The sequence below is a fragment of the Petaurus breviceps genome, unplaced genomic scaffold (genome assembly GCF_028583685.1).
Source record: "Petaurus breviceps papuanus isolate PSGF00001 unplaced genomic scaffold, PetGlider_PUasm1.0 90895, whole genome shotgun sequence".
Lineage (NCBI taxonomy): Eukaryota > Metazoa > Chordata > Mammalia > Diprotodontia > Petauridae > Petaurus > Petaurus breviceps.
Genome location: NW_027187372.1, coordinates 36,621,213 through 36,644,257, shown reverse-complemented (window position 1 = coordinate 36,644,257; position 23,045 = coordinate 36,621,213). Strand labels below are relative to the sequence as shown.

Sequence of the window (23,045 nt, the reverse complement as noted above, 5' to 3'; positions counted from 1 at the left end):
TGTCATCTTCTGTAAAGTGAGCTGGAGAAGGAAATGGCAGACTACTTCACTATCTTTGAAAACCCCAAATGGGGTCAAGAAGAATTGGATATGACTGTAAAGACTGAACATCAAAAGCATTATAAAAGTACTTTAAGATTGCAAAGTGTTTTGTCTAAATTTTTCAGTTGATCCTTACAATAATCAAATGAGGTAAGTACTCTAGCTGTTATTATTATTCCCACTTTATAGATGAGGAAACTGAGATTGAGAAGTCAAGTGTTTTGCACAGTGCCTCAAATTTATTAAGTGTCTGAGTGGGGCGGGACTTGAACCCAGGTACAGAATTCTTATCCATTGTTTCATTGTACCTATCAAGGAGGAGTTGTCCCTGGGAGCCAGGAGCCCCTGCCACTTCATGCAGTCTGAGAAGAAGCTGATTGCCAGGGCTTGTGCAATATCCCTCTGAGGAAACAGTGTTCAGGAGCCTTGGCCAAGGGCCAGAGGAAGTCTCCTCTCCCCTTAGCAAGAGAGGGCTTTATTGGTCTTATCCCTTCTACTAATGCTGGTTGTCAGGTCTGTTTTCCTTCTTCAGGGCTGACATTCCTCAGATGAGAAGGTGGGGCCTACAGACCCTCCCTGGAGCTAGAGCTGGGGGAGTGACTCACCCTGAGTGTTACCTGCCCATGGGCTCTCTGCCAACCTCCCAGAGGGAGCCTGAGGGGAAGCATTTGGATCCACTATTTGTTTTTCTTAACCCTTGCTTAGTTTTCTGTATCTACCACTCAGTGTCATTGAATGCTGACCCCTTTAAAATTCCCATCAAATCTCCCAGATCCTCAGGGACTTTACAAATGCTGTGCAGCTCTTTGTGTCGGTGTACTAGTGTGTGGGGAGCTGGCTATGTGTATATATTGCAAGAGTTTAAATATTTTTATATTTATATTTAATTTTTTAAAAATAGAATTAAAAAATTTAAAAAAATAAAATTTTATTGTAGGACAGGTGGGAGGGAGAGAAAATAGATTTTTGCTAATTCAATAAAATAAAATGGAATAAAATAAAAATAAAATAAAATTGAATAGGGCAGTGCTGTGAAGTTTCTGCTTTAGGCCATGTCTACTTTTCAGCCTGGTGAGCAAGTTCTGAATCATGTCGTTGCCAAGGCCTAATATTTGCACCCATAGTCTGGTTATTTGTTGAGTGTGGTCCATGGCTGAGTGGACACACCTGCCCTGGGTAACCCTGGTAAAGATACACATTTCCCCTTTATCCACCAAAACCAGTATTGAAATGGATGTTTCCTTGACTTTGCAGCTCTTCCTGGCCCCTCCTGGGGGAGGGTATTGAATCAAGCAGGGAGCTGAGTACCTCTAGGCTTGTTGGAAGGCCTGTGGAACCCACCCCACTTGCCTGGTCCCGTCCTGGCTGAGGGTTCAGGTGACTGACGGCAGATGGGCGTGCCAGCTCACAGATTCCTGAGACACGCCCTGAAGTGGGGTTCCACCCAGCCTGGGACTCTCCCGAGGTGAGGCTGATGTTTAAAAACCTGAAGCCAAGAGAGACCCCTGAGAGTGGGGCTGGCCAGTGCTCCACCGGAAGGCCAGGAGAGCCAGAGGCACACTGAATGAGGTATGTGAGCTGCCCTCCTCACCCAGCTTGGGGAAGAAAGCCCTTTCTGTTCCTCCTCTTCCCCTTCACCCTCTGCCGACCTGGCCTGACTCCAGACACCGATCCTTCCATTTGGGCTCTAGCCTAAATGAACTCACCTGAAGGGACCTACCTCCAAACTGTAAGATAAAATGTCTGCAGTACCAACATTTTGAAAGTTTCTTTTCATACCTGAGAAGATCCTTAGTAGATCTCAAACTGACCTGAGCTCTGACTTGAGATGTGGTATCAATCGGAGATGGGGTAAGCTAGGAAAGTGTCTTGGGGAGACCTAGAAATTCTCTCGTTGACTCTCAAAATGCTTGCTCTGGTCTGGGGGTGATTTTCAAGCTTTTATTTTCTTCTTGATCAGACTGATATGCATTTAGGAAGCTGGGATTCTGATGTGAGCTGTGCCACTTTAGCTGGGCAACCTTAGACAAATCACTTGCCTTAAACTTAGTCTCTTCATTGGCATAATGGGTGGGTGAGGGAATTGTAACAGATGAACAAAAATATCCCTTTCAGTGCCATGAGATAACTTACAGATGCCAGGAGTAGGTGGCATTAGAGGGCATTTCACCTGCAACTTCTCCTCCCCCAAAAGGTATCTTTCCTCAGATATAAGCCCATTGTAAGGGCAAAGGTGCCAGATTTAGAATGAAAGAAACTAGGCTCAAATCCCGGTTCTGATGATTACTACTTCTGTGGCTTTAAATGCCTCTCTTTGGGTCTTAGTTTCTTCAGCTGTAAAATGAACCAGTTCATGTTTATGGTCCGTCTATAAAGCTTATAAACTTTAGGGCCAGCCTTTCCTAGCATTAATGAATTCTGAGTGATGCCTAGGCAATTTATCAATTGTTAGCACTAACAGGGACCTCATGATTGAGTTAGTCCAACTTTTTACAGAGAAAGGAACTGAGGTTCATGTGAAAGGATTTGCCCAAGGACACACAGCTAATAAAGTGTCAAGGCTGGACTGGAACCCAGTGTTATTTCCACTAGGCAGGGAGCAGGATTATAACTCCTCCCCTAACATTCCTACTCCAAGGTAAGAATCCTTATCATCCTCTTTCCTACAAGTCTATCTTATTCTTTTCCCCACCACATTCTCCACATCCCTACTTATGTATCCCTACCCCATAGCTAGAGGCATTATAAGATGCTTCCAGTTGACCCACAGAGAGAGAGTTCCTAAGAGATCTTCATTCCTATTTCAAAAGCTGCCAGCCCCCAGTGATGATACACTTGGCCTAAGCTGTGGCCACTGGTAATAGGAATGAGAGGGACAGTCTACCAGCTCCTCTAACAACTGCTGCTGCAGTTTCCTTATCTCTAAAAGAAGAAGAATAATAATAGTAACTACTTTAAGATTTCCAAAGCACTTTACATATTCTACCAGATGAGCTCTAATTTTTTAAGAGATTGTGCATTCTATGATTCTAGAACTTTTGCCCATCCTCTTATTGGCCTCAAACTAGGAGTTAGCACTCATAGACAAAGGGAAGAGAGAGGAGTCCGATGTCTTAGAGGCCCCTTCAAAGAGCTTTCAGTTTCCTTTCGTTGGAATGGTAACAATCCCTTGGAATTCCCCAGAGTTACTTTTTTTCTTTTTCTTTTTTTTTTTTAAAATAGACCTCAAAATACTAAAAGAGAGAGATAGGAGGAAATCATAATATTTTAGTTCTTGATTAGATCTGGAGCCCACCCGTCCTGTCCTGGCCCCATCCTGGTGCAAGTTCAGGTGACTGACAGCAGATGAGCACGAAGGGAGGAGTGACATTTACTTTGTAAAGGCACTCATCAGTGTCACTCATATTGACAAAGTTTACCTAGGTATTGTTAGTTAGTAGGTTATTGTATGGTTAGTTGGTATAGTTAGTAGGTAGAGTTAGCTGGGTTATTGTTTCAAACAATGGAGCAAACTTCACTCAATCCCTGGGAAGGGCTGATTAAGTGCAGAAATTGATACCTACAGAAGAAAATGACTTCTTGGTCATACAGTGAGTGAGTACAGGACACTTAAAGACTGTCTTCCAGTCCATGATTCTTTCTGCTAGATTTTGCTACCTTTCAGGGTGCTGGCTCGAGCACACTTGTTTAAGAGGTCTAAATTACAGTCCTGTATGACCTAGGTGCATTCTGGACAGCATTCTAGTTAGAATTGAGCCTGGAAGCTAGGGAGAAGGGGCTGGTCCATCGTGAGGGTTTCCTGAGTTATGACTCACACACTACCTCATTCTCTCCCAGGTGAGTTGCATCCCTTCGGGATCTCTCCATTAGTGGAAGATGTGGCCACTGCTTATATTGATAGGTAAGTGCTGTTTCTTCTTTTCCTGTTTCGCCCTGTGTGAGCTCTCCAGTGGGGATGGATAGGGTGATGGGAGAGAATGGATGGCCAATGAGTGAAGCTTCAGGACCAGGATGTGGATCTCAACTCTGATGCTGTTTGGGTGGAGAATCATGACTTACTGGTGACCTTTTTTTATGAGGACACTTGCACCAATTTCCTTGTCCTTTACTCTCTAAGGGAAAAAAAAAAAAACCTTATAAATCTCTATTTCCCTTTGATGGCTCCCAAGTGTCATTTTATTCTTGCTTGTTGGTGATTCCTGGTTTGCCCAGTGCTCAGAAAAGTATATTCTCTCTTACTCACTTCTAGGGCCATTTTTGTTTAGGTCCTTTACATTATTTTAATTTTTAACTAGTAGTAGTCAGAAACCCTTATTTACAAGGTTTACTTTGGTATTATTAGTTGGTATAGCTAGTAGGTAGTGGTTATTGTTTCAAACAAGAAGACAAATTATAGGTCTCACCCAATTTTCTAGGAATGGATTATCCAAGGGATTCTGGCTTGCTGATAGAGGCTAAAGTTAGATAAGAGTCAGGGCTGGGAATAGATAGGGTTATTGATTGAGTTTGTGTGACTCAACGTGTGTGCCTGAGGGTATTCCAAAGCCAAGGAGAGATTTTTAGCTTACTCGTAGTTTTTGGTTATGACTCTATTTACACAGATGGTTGACAACTGACAATGCATGAAATTGACATTCTATTGAAAGGCATCTGGGCTGAAGTCATTGCTCCTTTTCAGGCTAGTGGATAGAAGATGCTCACAGCTGGCCTGACCTGCATGTAGGAGGAACCCAGAATATTGGAAGGATATTCCAGAGTCTGGTAGGGCTTTACCTTACCACCCTCACAACTTTCTTTTATTTTTATTTTGTGATTTCAGCCCTGCCAGGACTCCTTCATGCCCAGCAGGCCTGTTCTCGGGGGGCCTGCTACCCTCCTGTTGGAGACCTGTTGGTTGGAAGGGCACGGTTTCTTAAAGCCTCCTCTACCTGTGGAATGACGAAGCCTGAGACCTACTGCACCCCATATGGCGAGGTAGGCCTTACACATACATTCCCTGGTTTTCAAGGAGCAAGAGTCAAGAGGTAGAGAGGGGAGAGTATGCCATTCTTTTAAGATATGATGTGATATGATATTACATGTCATGATATGATATAATATCATAGGGATAGCTAGGTGGTACAGTGAATAGAGTATTGGCCCTAGAGTTAAGAGGACCTGAGTTCAAATCCAGCCTCAAACCCTTACTAACTGTGATGCTGGGCAAATTACTTAACCCCAATTGACTAAAGAAGATAAATGATTTCATATGTATGACATATCCTATCCAGAAGCAGTTAATAGTTAATAGAGAACTATTACTAATTATTATTAACTATTATTAATAGTTAATAGAGAATTAATTAATTAGTTAATAGAGAATGAGCCCTGGAGCTCAGAAGTGGGTTCAATTTCTACCTCTGGCTATGCTGGTTGTGCAACCCTAGCAAAGTTACTTCTTAACTGTTCTCTAAGACCATATATTTCACTGAAGATGCTGACCTTCTTTGGTAGAGAGAGTTAACCTATCTGGGACTTTCTATATCAATGAAATCACAGGTCCAATCTTTATCAATATATTACAAATATTTTTTTGCAATATATAATTATATATTATATAATATAATACATTAATATGTAACATGCAATTAGTATAATTTATGTGATTATATTATACAATATTATTTTGTATCCTATGATAATTTGTTAGTTTAATTATTGAGCTCCTTCTATTTTGAAGGACATGAAAGAGTTCCTGCCCTCTGGGTGCTTAAAATCTAGTTCACAGAAATAAGAAATGTATCAGTGAAACAGTTATTATCTTTCCTCTGCTGCTCTGTAATTCTGGGCTGGGCAAAGTCTTTTTTTTTTTTTTAACTCCTAGAAGATACAGCAGATAGGTGTTCATGCAAAGTTCCTGCCCTTAAGAAATTTAGTCATAGGATTGTAGATTTAGCTCTTCATGACACTGGGCCCAGTGTTTTATACATTGCACCATCTATCTTAGCTGCCTTTTTTTCCCCTAACAGATGAGGAAACTAAGTGACTTACCCAGGGTCACTTGGCTGATAAGGATATGAACCTGGTTTTCCTGATTTCATGTCCAGTACTCTGTCTACTCACTGAACCACCTAGTGGTGCCTAGTGAGTTCCTGCTAGGAGCAAGGCACTGGGAGGCTCTGGGGTTAGAAAGAAACAGTTCCTGCCCTGAAGCAGCTTTCATTTGAGCTTGGTCCAGGGCAAATTTAGAGTTTAGAATTTAGAGTCAGTGGATGTGGGTTCAAATAGTGCCTCTACTGCTTTCTACCCACATGACCTTGGGCAAGTTACTTAATCTTTGTGTCCCTCAGTTTCTTCATCTGTAAAGGAAGAGGTTGAACTAGGTCACCTCATGTGGTCCCTTCCGATTCTAAATCTGCTCATACACTCAAGTAAATATAAAGTCGTTTCAAAAGGTAGGCAGTACTAACACTTCGGGGGTCGGGTAAGGTTTCTTGTAGGAGGTGGCAGCTGCTTTGTTTTGAAGGAAGACAGGGATTTCTGGAAGCAGAAAGAAGGTTTCTTGGAGAATGTTTTCTGATATTTGTGCTTGTGCATTTTCTCCTATAATATTCACAAAATTATTTGGGCTGTAGTTTTAGTCTTCTCTCATTGCCTTCTCCCAACTACAAATGATACTAGGCTCTTAATCAGTTGAAGCCATTCAAGGGCAGCTTTCTCTCCCTAGCTGTTGGTGACCATTTCCATGCATGCTTAACATGGGCAAGGATAGGGAGAGGAGGAGGAAGAGGAGGAGGAGACAGAATCAGTTGACTTTGTTCCCTTGCCAAAGCCTAGTGAAAGTCTAATGGAGTCGTTGTCCAAAATGAGGCCTTAGATCATCTATGAATTTGTGTTGTACAGGAGGTCATAGATTTAGAGCTGGAATGTCATCCTTTCCAACTTGCTCATTTTTATAGAGGAGGACACTGAGGCACAGAGAACAGCGCATGATTAACAAGTGGAATTCCAAACCTTGGACTTTTGACTCTACATCTTATATTCTTCCCACTATTTGTATAAGATTCTTTTCCATCCCCAAGACCAAACCTTATAGATGCCTACATATCCAATTGCTTCTCATGGCCCTTGGGAGCACCCTAGTTATTTTTATTTATAGGCTCTGCCCTCTGCCTTTTGGCTAGTGATTTTGGAGGCCCCCATTTGGCTGGGGGAAGGATAGAGTTGGGTAAGGGAGCAAGTCTCCAGGCAGTTAGCTGGCTGTAGCAGATATCAGGCAAAATTTTTCTTTAGGGAGTAGATTACTTCATAAGGACCAAGGAATTCATTCAGTGGGTTTGGCTTTCTAGACAAAACAGATCAGCTGCTTCCCCTCCCCACACTCTCCCCCAAGCAATGACCTCTCCAGTCCTCCAGCTACCCCCCTGAGAATTGTGTGACTCGAGGAAATTGTTGCCTTTTCACCTTCCTTATTTTGTCTGCCCCATTTGGGAAGGGGTGAGGAAATGGGAGTTGGTCAAAGATCCTGCAAGCCTGGAATGTATTTTTGCCCTTCTTCCCTTTTCCCTTATCCCTTCTTCTCTATGGATGACCCTTTCTCTTCCTGCAGACTTGATGCCTTTTGCTTCACACCCAGACTGACCTCTGCCTCTGATAACCGGCCAGGGAAATTGCCCTCTGCTCACATGGCCTCCACATTTCCCCCTTGGGAGCCAAATTTAGTACTTGCAAGAGAAAATTCTAGACTTTTATAACTAAGGGGATGGCTAATCTCAACTCTTTCCTTGTGTGGCTGAGAGATGTTGATTTTATTTACCAAAATGAGCATAGAGGAATAGGTGGTATGAGGTATGTAGTGGAAGGAGCATTCTGTAGTTAGAATCAGACCTAGGCTTGGATCCAAATGCTACCCATTTATTAGCTATGTTGCTCTGAGCAAGTCACTTCCTCTTTCTGAGACTCAGTTTCCTCTTTGACAAAATGAGGGGGTCAGACAATTTGATTTCAGATCTCTTCCAAATATAACTTCCTATGATTCTTTCTCAAGACACATTATTTGGGGGCGGCCAGGTAGCACAGTGAGTAAGAGCACTGGCCCCAGAGTCGGGATAACCTGGGATCGAATCCGGGCTCAGATACTCAGCACCACACCCAGAAATAATTGGCCATGTAACCTTGAGCAAGTTACTTAACCCCAATTGCTTTAAAAAAAAAAAGACACATTATTGGATCCTGGCTCATTTTCTCTGTGATGCTGGACAAGTCCTTAGCCTTCCTGGGTCTTGACTTCCTCTTCTATAAAATGAAGGAGTTGGATCAGGTCAGGGGTTCTTAAGCCTGGGTCCCTGAACATGTTTTTTTTTTTAATGTTGATAACTGCATTTTACTAAAACTTGTTTTCTTTGTAATCTTTTGTATTTTATTCTGTGCACCTAAAAACATGGTTCTTAGAAGAGATCCAAAGGCTTCATTGTATTGCCAAAGGGGACTATAACAACAACAAAAAAGAGACGTGAAGAACCCCGGCATGATCTCTATGAGGCCTTCCAGCTCCAAAACCTAGTGTTTTATGGACCAAAGATCGAATAATATCTAATTTCCTTCCTTCTCTCCATTGCCTCTCTCTTCTTGAATTATCCTTTAGCTACTTTTATTTCTCTCCCCCCCTCCCACTTCCACCCCTGGCACCTACCTCACAGGGCTGTTGTGGGAAACAAATGAGATAATACAGCTATCCCTTCCACATTGAAGGGGTTAGGGGTGCCTGCCCTGCTGTGATCTGGAAAATCCATATAAAATTTTTAGCTCTTCCCTTTGTATCAGAGAAAAAGTCTGAATTTTTCCTTTTTCTTTTATGGGGTGTTTATAGTACCTTAATATAAAATTTGGGTTGGTATAATATAATACTACATATATATATATATATATATATATATATATATATATATATATGTATTATACATTTCTGAGTTTCTAAACTTTTTCTGTGTTGTTTGCTGCCCTTTGCATGTCATCCGTGGCTTCCACAAAACTCCTGAAAATTCCCATTTAATTTCTTTTGCTGGCACTCAATATATTGAAACTACAAGGGGGAAAGTTGGGATGTGGAAGGGATAATTATATTTGTAAAAATCCTTAGCACAGTGTCTGGAACATGGTAGGCACTCTATAAATATATAGATACTTCCTTTCTTTTCCCTTCCTTTCCTCCCTGACCCCTTAATAACTGAATGTTATCTAATGCTGCCTTTGAATGGGGCAAGTTTTGGAAAGAGAAACAACCCTCAATGCACATTCTCCCTTAACCCTGTATAGGCCATTTTTTTTTTTTTTTGCTTTTTGGAGGGTAATTGGGGTTGTGACTTGCCCAAAGTCACACAGCTAGTAAGTGTGTCAAGTGTCTGAGGCTGGATTTGAACTCAGGTCCTCCTGACTCCAGGGCTGGTGCTCTATTCACTGCGCCACCTAGCTGCCCCAGTATAGACTATTCTTGATGGTTTCTCGGTAGCATCAGTGGCTGTGGAAAACCATGTCTACTCTGACATCTAAGTCCTCTGTTTTAGCTCTAGTTTCAGACTTCAGGTTTTTACTAAGTTTGAAATAAGATAATTGGGGTGATAGAATGGGGCCTCAGAGTCCAAAGGATCATCATAATGTCTCAAAGGAAGGAGATGAGACCCTCAGTGAAGGGGAGGACAGTAATAGTGATAACTCAAGGCTTAGCAGTCAAGGTAGTACTAAATGATACCTTGGATAAGGTTGTCTGTCATTGGATAAGGGTGTCTCAGAAATTAATGTCTAGGGATCCTTCCATATATCTTCAGTCAAAATCTCTGCAAAATGTCCATTTGTATATGTGCATATATACATTTTTTATGCAAACATGTATAGATATACTAATCTCAAGCCTAGTGTAAAATTGTTAAGTGTTACTGGTGCTGTCCATTCTTTTCCTTGGTGGAGGGCTGTGAAGAACAAGGCAAGGAAAGAGGGAAATGTCTCTTGGGGACTCTGCTTCTCTGTGCCCTGGGTGTGTGTGAGAGGAACAGTTACACTCTAGGGACACAGTAGCCTGAGGAGTTGGAGTTACCCTATAGCTCCAAATTCTCTGAATCCTAAGTCTTGCATGCCATCCCCCTACATCCCCTACTTTTCGTGGCATATCTATGCTGATTAAAAGCCTATCAGTCTGTAATTCAATGGAGAATTTGCCTCTGTGGGTCTTGGTTCATGTTGCCAGACCTCCACCCTCCTGGGCACTGTCTATCTTTGGCTGTCTGTAGCTGTCTGGGTTTGAGGCCAGTCTGTTTCAAGCCAAAGCACTCAGGCAGCTGCAATTCCCACAAGGCTTACTTAGCTCTTGGGCACGCACCCTGTTTTAGTTCATTATTTTCTCCCTGTCACCTGCAAGGGCACAAGGATCAAAGAATCTTTGAAGCATCTTTCCTAGATCCACAGCAATGGATGAGGCTTTTTTTATACCTTCCCCCCTTCCTTCCCTGCTCCAGCATCAGCATAGGATCTTAGATTTAAGGTAGCCCTTTCTATAAAACCCTCCCAAACCCCACTCATATTAGCCCAATCCCAACAGATATTTCTGAAGTGTTTTTGTTCAAGGCCCTGGGATGCACTGGTTCACCTGCATTGGGTGGCATCTTTTCCTCATGTGTCCTTGAACAATACTCATGTTCTCAACCTTTTCTAAGTTCCCCCTCACTATTATTTAACTCATCCCTTTAGGAGCTTGTTATTTTTACTTTAAGGTATTAGCTAGTTAAGATGATAGAATGACTCTACTGGTGTTATTTGGGCTCAGTATTCTAGCAGTTCCTTTCCCTTTCCCAAAATAGTGGTGCTTTTTTTTTTTTTGTGAGGCAATCTGGATTAAGAGTGACCAGGATCACAGGATTAGTAAGTGTCCAAGGCTGGATTTGAACTCAGGTCCTCCCGACTCTGGAGCACCACCTGAGCAGTGCATTTTAACAGGATTCTTTTAGAGACAATGCCCAGATATTTTCACTGAAAGGAGTGATTTTAATAGTGGAAAATTCAAATTCTCTGTGAGATATTTGAAGGGGATCAGTGGGACCCAGCGTTCCACTTGCTTCATCCCACCTGTCCATGTGTAGAGCTATGACAGAAACCTAATATTTCTTTGTCTGTACTTATTATTAAAAGATTACCCATTATCTGGTGCATCAGTCAGCTGTCAGCTCCTCTTAGATCAACAGGAAGACTGGGGATACTCATCCTAGAGAAGGCTGAAGGAGAGCAGGATAGAGACCTTTAGACAATTGAAGGCCTATTATGTGGGGGTGGGGGTGGGGGTAGACCAGTCCCAGACTATGGAAGGAGGAGCAATGGGTGGGGCAAGGTATGGAGAATCATATTTTTGTTTCTTGTATTTCTGCATTTTTCTAACAATGACAGTTAGCCAGAAATGGAATGCAATGGTTTGGGAGGCCCAGGTCCCTACCACCAGAGACTTAAAGCACAGACTGGATGGCCAGAGAAGTCTCTTATTCAGAGATAGGCCAGATGGGTTCTGGGGTCCTTGCTGTGAGATTTTGTGGTTTAGGCCCTGCCATGTGTAGGACTGGTATGAGCTGCATGCACAGCTCTCCCCTGGGGACCAGAGCAAGGTCCTCATGAGCAGCTCGCTCAGATAATTTCTGCTCCACAAAATACCCCTTTAACCGTGCTGAGTTTCTTCCCCCAGTGCTGTGTTTTGTGGTGAAGGGAACTTAATTATCCATTTGCCTTAACAGCCTGAGGCAGGGATTCTGAGCAGCCTAATTAGATGGTGTGTAAATAAAACAGCTGTCCTTTCCCTTTATCTCTTGGAAGCAGCCTGACTGGAACTGTGGATGTCAAAGTACTCTACAATTTGAACAGATTTCCATTTAATTCAACAAATATTCACTATGTACCTATACTAGGTATTTATGTATATTTGTGTTTTTAGAGGGAAATAAAGTTTGACTAAGCCCTCATGGAATTTAGTGTCTTAGAGGGAGGAGACTTATATGTGTAGCTTACTTCAGTGGATTCTTGAGTCCTTTCCTATGGGTATACCTAATGTGGGCAAAGATCCACATGGCAACCCATCCACAACCTTCTTGCCCAGAGGGAATCTTGGTCACGTCTATCCGTTAACTTTCCATAGAGGATTATTCCTGTGATGAAAAGGAGGCTTTTCCCTAGGTTTAAGAACCACACAGTTAACATTAATACAAAACAACACATAATAATGATAATGTTCAGTTGTTTCAGTCCTTTCCGACTCTTGGTGACTCCATTTGGGGTTTTCTTGGCAGAGATACTGGAGGGGTTTGCCATTTCTTAGTGACTAGGTTTCCTGATCTATAAAGGAGGGGTTACAATTGCTGTAGGACCTGCCTCACAGGATTATTATAGGCCTCTCATTTTCAGTCATTTTTCAGTCATCTCCGACTCTTCATGACCTGATTTGGGGTTTTCTTGGCAGAGATACTGGAGTGGTTTGCCGTTTGCTTCTCTCATTTTATAGATGAGGAACAGATGAAGCAAACAGGGTCAAGTGAATTGTCCAGGGTCACATAGCTAGTGTGTGAGGCCAAATTGAACTCAGGAAGATGAATATTCCTGACGCCAGGTCTAGCACTCTATCTATCATGCCACCTAGCTGCCCTGGTAACAATAACAGCTGATATTTATACAGTGTTTTGAGGTTTATAAAATACTTTATATAAATTATCCAATTTGATCCTCACAGCATCAGTTGTTATGGTGCTCATTTTACAAATGGGGAAACTGAGAGAGTGGTGAAGTAATTTACTCATGGTCATGTAACTAGTGTCTGAAGTAGAATTTGAACCCAGGTCATTGTAGGCATAAAATATAAGATAAGGAAATATATAGAAGTATGAAAACATCAGATATGTTGGGGACAGAGAATAAGCCAGTTTTTCTGCAGTCCAGGGCATGAAAAAAGGCTTGAAGGCTAAGTAGGCAACAGACTTTGGAAGGCCTTGAATATATATATATATATATATATATATATTATTATCCCATTATTGTTCAGACATGTCTGACTCTCTGTGACTGGGGTTTTCTTGGAAAAGATACTGGAGTGGTTTGCCACTTCCTTCTCCAGCTCATTTTACAGATGAAGAAACTGGGTTTCTTCAGGGTTGTGACTTACCCAAGGTCATACAGCTAGTAAGTATCTGAGGCCAGATTTGAACTCAGGTCTTCCTGACTCCAGGCCTGGCACTCTTCCACTGTTTCACCTCGCTGCTATTATTCAGTAACCAGTAGGAAACCATGGAAGATTTTTGTAGAGGAATTACATGATCATATCTACTATGGGAAAGATTGTTTGGGAATGGTTATGAAGAATGGATTGAAGAGGAGAGGGAATGAAGGTAGGAAGATGTACTGGGAGCCTATTGTAGTTATTTAGGCAGGAGGTAAGAAAGTAGCTAGGTGGTCCAGTGGATAGAGCTCTGGGCCTAGAGTCAGGAGTATTAATCTTTCTAAGTTCAAAACTAGCCTCAGACACTTACTAATTGTGACCCTGGGCAAATCACTTAACCCCATTTGCCTCAATTTCCTCATCTGTAAAATGAAGGAAATGGCAAACCATACCAGTGTCTTTGCTACAAAAAAACCTCAAATGGGGTCACAAAGAGTCAGGCATGACTGAAAAAAACACCTGAATGATGAAGTCCCATACCAGGGTGGTATAAGTGGGATTAAGGAAGAGAGGAAGGATCTGATGAAGTAGAATTATAGAGGTGAAATCAATATTATTTGATAAATTATTAGATATGAGAAATGAAAGAAAAAAAAGGTTTATAGTACACGAGAGTCTGGAAGAATGGTGATGTCACTAACAAGAACAGATAAATCAATAGGGAAAGCATTTTTAAGGGGGAAAGACATAAATTCGAGTTTGGAAATGTTGAGGGTTGTGAGGTGCTAGTTAGGTGTCTAAATGGGAGATAGCATGTGGTACAGTGGAAAGAATACTGCCCATGGAGTCAGAAGTCCCAGGTTCAAATCCCAGCCTTGTCCCTCACTTCTTATGGCTTTGGGTAAGTCACTACCTCTCTACATAACTTCTAAGGTCCCTTTCAACTATAAGTGTCTTGAGAGAGTTGAATATATTGTTCTGGAGCTTTGTAAGAGAAATCAAAGATAGCAGTGAAGACTTTGGGAATCATTTGCTTGGACGTGCTAGCTTTACTCACTGGAGCAAAAGGGATTATCATGAGTAGAGAATGAAAAAAAAAAGCTCAGGATCAGAAACCTGGAAAATACCCACCTTCAGGGTTTGGGAAAAAAAAAAAGATGAGGAAACAGTAAATGAGACACAGAAGGAACAGTTAGAGAATTAGGAGGTTAAACAGGGAAATTTGGTGTCTTTGAAGCCAAGGGAGGAGAAAATATTCAGGAGGAAGTGCAAAAGTACCCACTCCTACAGAAAAGTCAAGTAAGATGAAATTAAAAAAAAAAAAGATGACTGAATCTGACTAGTAGGAGGATGTTAGTGTCCTTTGAGAGAGAAGTTTCAGAAATGTTTTGGGGCAGCAATCATATCTCCAGAGGCTGAGGTTGTGAGGAAATAGAGTCATTACATATAGCAAGTTTTGGGGGAAAAAGTCCTTTTTTATTATGAACTTAGAAATACAAACAATTTTAATATATAGAGAAAATCACAAAAGGAGGTTTGTATCAGAAACTAAACTTACATAGTTTAAACAAATTAATATTAAATTTAACATGGTAGTAATCAAATTACCCTGATTATCTGTGGTCCCTTTTGAACACTTTAGAAGGGACATTTTAAAATTCTTCTTTCTGCATTTTTTAAAAAAAGTGTCACTGACACTTTTTTGTTTCTTTTTTTAAATTTCTGCATTATTAGCACTGACTGCCAACAGCCGCCTAACGGATCAACAAATGGCTATGTCCGAAAATATAGTCATAGACAACTTTTTACAAAAGTTTTACAGTTTAGGGGAAGAAAGGAAAAGACCAGTAGCTGGGTCAGGTAGAAGGGTAAATGAAGGACTTTTAAAGAACGACTCTGATTTAATCCTGCCTTTCTCCTTCTCTCCCCTTCTCCTTCTTACTCAGTGAGATGATATCTTCATTCCAGAGCTGACCTTACATGTACATTGAGTAGGTGGTTATTTATAGCGTGACCTGCAGAGAATATAGCCTGTCCAAAAATATTCCTCCCTGCTCCTCACCCCAATTTCTCACCTCTTACTGAATATCCTGAATACCCAACATTAGAAATGTATCCATTGGTTTTAGGGGATTACATTTCTTTAGAAATATCTTGTTAAAAATAGGAACACCCCAGAAAAGGTAATACAGGGGTCTCAAAAGTTTTAGGGCAGTTTTAAGCTTCAGAAGTGGAAATGATTTAAAAAAAACTTACAAAATGATCATTTTAAAGCTTAATTATTTAAATTTATTTTACATTTATTTAGCTTTCTCAATTTGAAAAATGAATTTTGAGTTTTAATAAGACAGGACACCCTGTCATTATGAATTGTATGTGTGACAGTTTATGGATGACACTTTCTCAGACTGATGAATTGGTAGAAAAGGTTCTTTTGCTTGGCCACCTCAGTTATCTGATCTGTCTCCCTTGGACTTTTTCTTATGGAATTGCATCAAAACCTTGTTTTTTGGATGATCTTGAGGCTAGAATTACAAATCCAGTCCTATCAGTCATTCAACAACAGCTGATGAAAACATTATATCTTTGTCCAGGGCACTCTTTTTCAAATGTCATACTCTGCCCTTCTCCTTTCCACCCCATCCCTGCCTCTGTCAAGGATCTGATCCATCAGTCCTCCATTTTAATCTTGGTAAATATTCTGCTATATTGCTGAGAGTATCTGAGACTGAGATTGTTGGGATTGGAATAGGGGAAGGTCCTAAAATGTTAGAGCTGGAAAAGATCTTACAAAGAATCTGGTTCTAGCTCCACTCTTCATTTGATGATGGAGATCTTGAGGGTGAGAGCCCATGTTCTGCTATTGTGAGGACTGGACTCCTTCCAGATTATCAGTGCCCTTTCTGTGGGTAGATCAGTACTTCTTAACTTGAGGTCTGCAGAATCTCAAGGTGTCTATAGGTAGATTTCGTGGACTCTATGAACTTGGATAGGGAAAAAATTACATTTATTTTCATTAAACTTTAAAATTTAGCATTTTCTTCTATTGTAAATGTAGGCAAAAAATCATTCATCTGAGAAGGGTATCCTTAGGTTTCACCATACTGCCCAAGGGTTCCATGGCACACAAAACATTAAAAACCCCTGGAGTAGAGGTGGTTAGTAACTTGGGTCCCTAACATTTTCAGAAGGGGGCAAGGCTAAGCATGGACAGGAGCTACTCCCCTTAATTTTTCCTAGTCCAGTCTAGAGCTTAACCTTAGGTATAAAAGAATCGAGTCTCCATTGGGCATTTTTTCTTCATTTCCTCACCCCTCTCTTCTCCCCAGCTCCTGCTGTGGGCTTGGTAGCTGGCCAGCCCACTGAGCTTCCAGAAAACTCCTAGGTGAGGGAGCAGCCCGAGCTCTTCCAGCTGGAGGCCAGTTTGGGGCCCAGCTGGCTCCAGGCCTCTGCATGTGAAATCGATAATAATGATGTGCTGGTGAAAGGCATGGGGGTGGGGGCACCGCAGTCCTGCCAGGAACGGAGCTGGCCAACAGACCGCAGAAAAGGGAGGCATCTGCAGTATGCTAAGGGACAGTTCCCATTTCAGAGATTCTGGAGGAGGGGTGCAGGGAGGAATGCTCATGCATGTAAAATCCACGTGGAGAACTGGTATGCATAGTCCATGGTAGGCATGCTCACACATACATTTGTTCTGTAGTGACTCTAGCAAACATTTTTGAGAGCTCTGTGTTAGATAAGTGATGATGCCAAAAGATTAAATCCTGTATCTCTGTCCCTATGACCTTGAGCAAACTTAAATTCTCTAGACCTCAGTATCCCCATCTCTAAAGTGATGGATTAAACCTGATGGCCTCTGAAATCTTAGGCTAGTGGGGCAGGGGGGTGGTACAGAGGATGGCCCTAGAGTTAGGAAGACCCAAATTAAAATCTGACCTCAGACACTTACTAGCTGGGTGACCCTGGGTAAATCACTTAACCTCATTTACCTCAGTTTCCTCATCTGTCAAATAAGCTGGAGGAGGAAATGGTGAAGCACTCCAGTATCTTTGCCAAGAAAACTCCAAATGGAGTCATAAAGAGTCAGAAGTGACTGAAACAAGTGAACAACAAAAAGAAGTCTTATCCAGCTCTGAATCTATGATCCAAGGAATAGAAACCAACCAGAGAGAGAGAAACAGAGGCAGAGACACAGTAAAGAGCATCCGGGGTTCACGTGAACTGATGTTCTTAAATGAGTCTATTTTGGGTCCTCTAACCTGTTACCCAATTGTCAACTAGAGTTACTTAAAATACCACTTCCAGGCCTGTTAGCCAAAGGCTAACATCTTCTCATGCCTGTTACTATGTTAAGAGGCACATAGTTGGCGATTTCTGTGGGTTACATGATCTCTCTGGGGAGGTGTCTAGGGTGCATGTGAAGGGAACGTGTAGAGAGTGTGGGGCTTCCCCCTTCCATCACAAACTCTGGGTTGTTGTTTCTTCATTTCTAAAATGAAAGGTAGGTGTGTGTGTGAGAGAGAGAGATTGAGTTGGAGTAGATGGCCCTTTCCAATTCTAAATCTATATTTTAGAATCTTATGTTTATCCCTATGGGAAGATTTGGGGTGCACCTGCCTGGAAGCAGGGTGCTGGCTAAGTTAGACAGCTAAAGGGCACGGAGGATAGAGTGCTGGACCTGGAGTGAGGAAGACCTGAGGTCAAATCCAGCTGCAGACATTTACTAGCTGTGTGACCCTGGGCAAGTCACTTAACCCTATTGACCTCAGTTTCCACATATGTAAAACGGGCATACTAGTAGCATCTACCTCCCAGGATGGTTCTCAGAACATAAATGTTTATAAAGTACTTGGAAAACCTTAAAGTGCTATGTCAATGCTATTATTATTAAATCTATATTATTATTAAGTTGGAAGAGCAGAGGGTTTTATTGCTTCAGAACACATGTCTTCAATGAAGTCAGGCTGGGGAGGTAGCCATCTGACCTCTGCATGGTAGAGGACTTTGCTCAGCTTTGGCCCATATCTGGAGAATTTTTTCCCCTGTATTCAGTTTCACTCCCTTTGCCTCCCTAAAAGGGAATTGCAACATTCTGTCTCCCCCACCCCATAGTGTTCCACCCCCATTCCACCCCACCCTCCACCACCCTCCACAGACCAGGGAAACCAAGAGCTTCTGGCATCCCATTTGGCAGAGGGATGTGCCAGGGCCTGCAGCCAGCTCTGAGAGCACCACAGGGGAGAGGTTCTGTTGGCAGGCAGTGGGAGGGGCAAATGGATCTCATCCTTCATCAGGTCTTTTGTTCAGTGAGGATGGGGGAATTGAGGGAGGAGAGCTCCCTTCTCCAACCCCAACCCCTTTTGGATGGGCAGGGCGGGGAGAAAGGAGAACTTCCTCTTTAGGGCCCCCAAAAAAATCTGAATTGGAAACAATTTCCAGCTCAAATCCTTACTTTGGCTGATGGGGGTTAGTTTAAATGCTCAGGTATGTTTAGCAGCTGACATATTCCAAGTCGCTTTGGTAACTAGGCTGTTTTAGCCAGGAGCAGGCTTGTCTTTCCAACATACTTCCTATGCATTTCTTCCTTTATGTTCCTGTGATCTGTGATGTCATTGGGTCTGGCTCCTCTTCCATATCACCCATTTTACTGATATGTTGGAAAGAATTCATCACCAGAAGCCCAGAGAGTTTGAGTGATGGAAGGGGGCAGCCCCACACTCTCTACACGTTCCCTTCACATGCACCCTAGACACCTCCCCAGACAGATCATATAACCCAAAGAGATCGCCAGCTATGCGCCTCTTAACATAGTAACAGGGCTGAGAAGGGGCATCTAGGTGGTACAGTAGATAGAGCACTGGGCTTGAAGTCAGGAAGGCTCATCTGCCTGAGTTCAAATTTGGCCTTAGATACTTACCAACTGTGTTACCCTGGGCAAGTCACTTAACCCTGTTTGTCTCAGTTTCTTCATCTGTAAAATGAGCTGGAGAAGGAAATGGCAAACCACTTCAGTATCTTTGCTAAGAAAATCCCAAATGGGGTCATGAACAGTTGGCCACACAGCTACTAAATGTCTAAGGCCAGATTTGAACTAAAGTCTTTCTGACTCCAGGCTCAGGACTCTATCCACTGAGCTACCTTGCTGCATGGGATAGAGACTGAGCATGGACCTGTCATTTCACTGATGTAGGGAATTCCCAGAGGAGGAGGCTACCTTTACCAAAGCAGTTTGTCACCTTCTCTGCACCTTGCAGTCTCAGAGAATTGGCTAGAACCCTGAAAGATTAACTACATTGTTCAGGGTCCCACAGCTGGTAGTATCAGGAGTGGGAACTTTAACTTAGGTCTTTCACTAGGCCATATTTTTTCTTCTAAATTAAATAAGCTCCTTCTGTACCCTGGCCTCTTATTGGGAGTGGGGTGGGGGAGTCCTGAGGGAGGGAGGGATGCAAGAAAAAGGAAGGAGGGAAAAGCTCCCTTTTCTCTTTACAGTTGTTAACAGATCTATTTTCTGTATATTTTATCCTGTCTATGAAATTTAATGGAATTCTATATACTCAGTCTAAGCATTCTGAAATATGGTTGTGGTTAGCTTCCTTGATTTGTCCAGCTAAGTCAGAAGGTCAGGAGCTCAGAAGCCATGCAGAAGGACTTAGCCCCCTCACCCACTAACCTTTGTCCAGTGAGCTGACTTGGGTCAGGAAGAGGCTTGGGGATAAAGGGCTTTGCTATGTTGTAGCTACAGATGTTCCCATAACAGGTCATTTTGTCCCCCTTTGGGAGTATATTCCTTCCCCACAATGGACTAGCTATCCAGAGTCTTTTGTGCAGATTCTGTGTCTCTCACATTACCATCCTCCCCCTTTTCTCCTTCCCCTCTCCCCTCTCTCTCTGTCTCTAGGCTCAGTAAGCCCCTGGACCTGGGCTTTGTAGAAGCCATAATAAAGTGTGAGTTTTATATAATAGAATCTTCCCAAATACACATATTGTCCTGGTCTTTGTACTACCAGAGGCTGAGAAGGCTCTGCCATGGGATCAAACACCCAGGTAAATTCCTGAGACATGCCTTTTCCCTTTGTGATTCTGGTTACATGAGGGGAGGCCAAATGGTACATTGAATAGTGGTACATTGACATTGACCCTGGTTACATTTCTAAGCCTTTGTATCATCAAATGTAAAATAGATAATAATAATATTGACCTTGCAGGTTGTTGTGTGAGGACTAAATGTGCTAACATATGTAAAATGCTTTGTAAACCTTAAAGTGCATAAGAATGCTAGGTATCATTATTTTTAGGGGGCCACGAGCTCCCTTCCTACTCTGGAGTCTGTGTATTGGGTCCCCATTTATATTGCCTTGGGGTTGGGTTCAATTTTATCTCCTTCATTGCCAAAGTGGGTTTGTTGGGGATGTGTCCCTTCTTTAACTGATTCTGTGGAAAAAGGGGAAGATGTTCTCTTGTCTTCCTTGTCAACTCACTATTTTGCATAAACCTGTAGGTGTGATTCTGTATACACATATTGTGCATGTATAGCTAGGTTGTGATTAATGTGACTTTAAATAATGCAAAATTTGATTTCATGTGTTTTATAAAATGTTGCCGAGTCAGAAAGATACTGAAGTTGTTTATCATTTCCTTCTCATTTCACAGATAAAGAAACTGAGGCCAACAGGGTTAAATGAGTTGCCTAGAGTCACACAACTAATGTAAATGTCAGAGGCTAGATTTGAACTCAGGAAGATGAGTCTTCCTTACTCTATCCACTGAGCCACCTAATTATAAAATGATATCAGGTTGGGGCAGCTAGGTGACTCAGTGAATGGAGCACCGGCCCTGGAGTCAGGAGGACCTGAGTTCAAATCCAGACTCAGACACTTAACACAAAAACTAGCCGTGTGACTTTGGGCAAGTCACTTAACCCCAATTGCCCTGCCTTCCCCCCTCCAAAGAGGAAAAAAAAAAGAGTAGACAAAAGAATATATACATTTTAAAAGGGGTGGCCAGGTGGCCCAGTGAGTAAGAGCGCCGGCCCTGGTGTTGGGAGACCCAGGATCTGTTCCGGCCTCAGATACTTGACACCCACACAAAAAATAGCTGGCCATGTAACCTTGAGCAAGTTACTTAACCCCAATTGCTTTAAAAAAAATGATATCAAGTCATATTTAATGTGAGCCAATATCTAACTGATACAGCTCACAAGCTAATGAAGAGTTATAGCATGCTACTACCCATCAGTTTGTACCTGTCTATTATTGTGGGTGTGCATGTGATGGGTTGCTTTGTACTATATTACCAGTAGTTGTGTTAATTTTTTAAAAAGAGCCCTAAACAAAATGGACAAAAGGAAGAGTATTTCAGATAGAAACACCCCCATTGTAAGAAAGAAAAAAAGGAAGAGGCTTGCTATGACATTAGAACAAGGATTTGATGTAATTGAATGGCATGAAAATAGTAGTAATAACAAGTGTAAGACAGAATTAGATGTTGCAGTGCCTGAATCTGTGGTATGGAATATTATAAAACATTCAGGCAAAATGAAAGGAAGAAGCAAATTTATGTCAGATTTCTTTTCTTTTCGTTGGTGTGTGGTGGTTGTCAAACAACCATAAGGAATAGAAGTATTACAATAATAAGAATGGAATGTCTTGTAGCTGTATGAACTGAAGCCTGCAATCAACAACTCCTTCCTCTTAGAAGAGCAGCCATTCAGAGAAAAGCTTCAAGTTTATTCCTCTCAGTGAAAAAAAAAATGGAAATAAAATGAATAGTGAAGAAACTTTTACTGCACAGTTGGTTGGTTTGATTGATTTAAAAATTGAGTTCAATCGTGTAATGTTAAAATTACCTGGAGAGGCAGCCAGTACATATTAGGATGTAGCAGACAAAAATCCTGATATTTTGAAGAAAATAATTGAAAAAACTGTATACATTGATCACTAAGTTTTTAATATGGATGAAATAGGCCTGGAAAATAATGTCTTTCAGACCTGATATTTCTAAGAAAGAAAAAACTCAACCTGTATTTAAAATGCCTAAGCATTATGTAGACAGCTAGGTGGCATAGAGCTTAGAGTGCTCTTCTCCCTGAGTTCAAATCCAGCCTCAGACATTTACTAGCTATGTGACCCTGAGCAAGTCACTTAACTCTGCCTCAGCTCCTTCACTATAAGATGAGCCGGAGAAGGCAATAGCAAAGCACTCCAGTATATCTGTTAAGAAAATCCCAAATGGGGTCACAAAGAATTGGATAAAACTGAGCAAAAGAATTGCCTAACACTTTTATTGAGAGATAATGGAGAATGGGATTTTAAATTAAAACCAATGCTTTATATTGGTCTCGAAATCCTCAGGCTATAATGGACTCAACCACTGATCCATTTCTTTGGTGGTTAAATAAGAAAGAATGAGTTCCTAAAGTTGTTTTTGAAGACTGGTTTTCAAGTTATTTTAGGCCAGCTATTAAAAAATATTTCAAGAACAACAATATCAAGGGGGTGGCCAGGTGGCTCAGCAAGTAAGAGCACTGGCTCCAGTGTCAGGATGACCTGGGGATCAAATCCTGGCTCAGATACTTAGCACCACACCCAAAAATAACTGGCCGTGTAACCTTGAGCAAGTTACTTAACCCCAATTGCTTTAAAAAAAAAAAAACAACACTATCAGATTTAAAGTATTACTGATTTTAGATCATCCCCCAAATCATACAGCTACCCTTGGTTCATTGTGTGAGAATGTAAGTATTTTTCTTTCTTTCTTTCTTTCTTTCTTTCTTTCTTTCTTTCTTTCTTTCTTTCTTTCTTTCTTTCTTTCTTTCTTTCTTTCTTTCTCTCTTTCTTTCTTT

At 41.7% G+C, this 23,045-nt stretch overlaps 1 protein-coding gene across 5 annotated transcripts in view; it reads left to right on the top strand.

Moving 5' to 3' along the window:
- The first annotated feature begins 1,429 nt into the window (after positions 1-1,429).
- The window catches only part of LAMB3 (laminin subunit beta 3), a 62,616-nt gene continuing 41,000 nt past the window's right edge, over positions 1,430-23,045 (top strand). The window contains exons 1-3 of one of the 5 annotated variants that reach the window (XM_069074770.1): positions 1,431-1,611; positions 3,880-3,943; positions 4,862-5,016. In XM_069074770.1, the coding sequence (XP_068930871.1) occupies positions 3,919-3,943; positions 4,862-5,016 (180 nt within the window). In that variant the 5' untranslated portion in view covers positions 1,431-1,611; positions 3,880-3,918. Of the gene's footprint in view, positions 1,612-1,688; positions 1,894-3,879; positions 3,944-4,861; positions 5,017-20,102; positions 20,249-23,045 lie in introns of those variants that run through there. The other 4 variants (XM_069074766.1, XM_069074767.1, XM_069074769.1 and 1 more) reach the window with 4 other exon arrangements.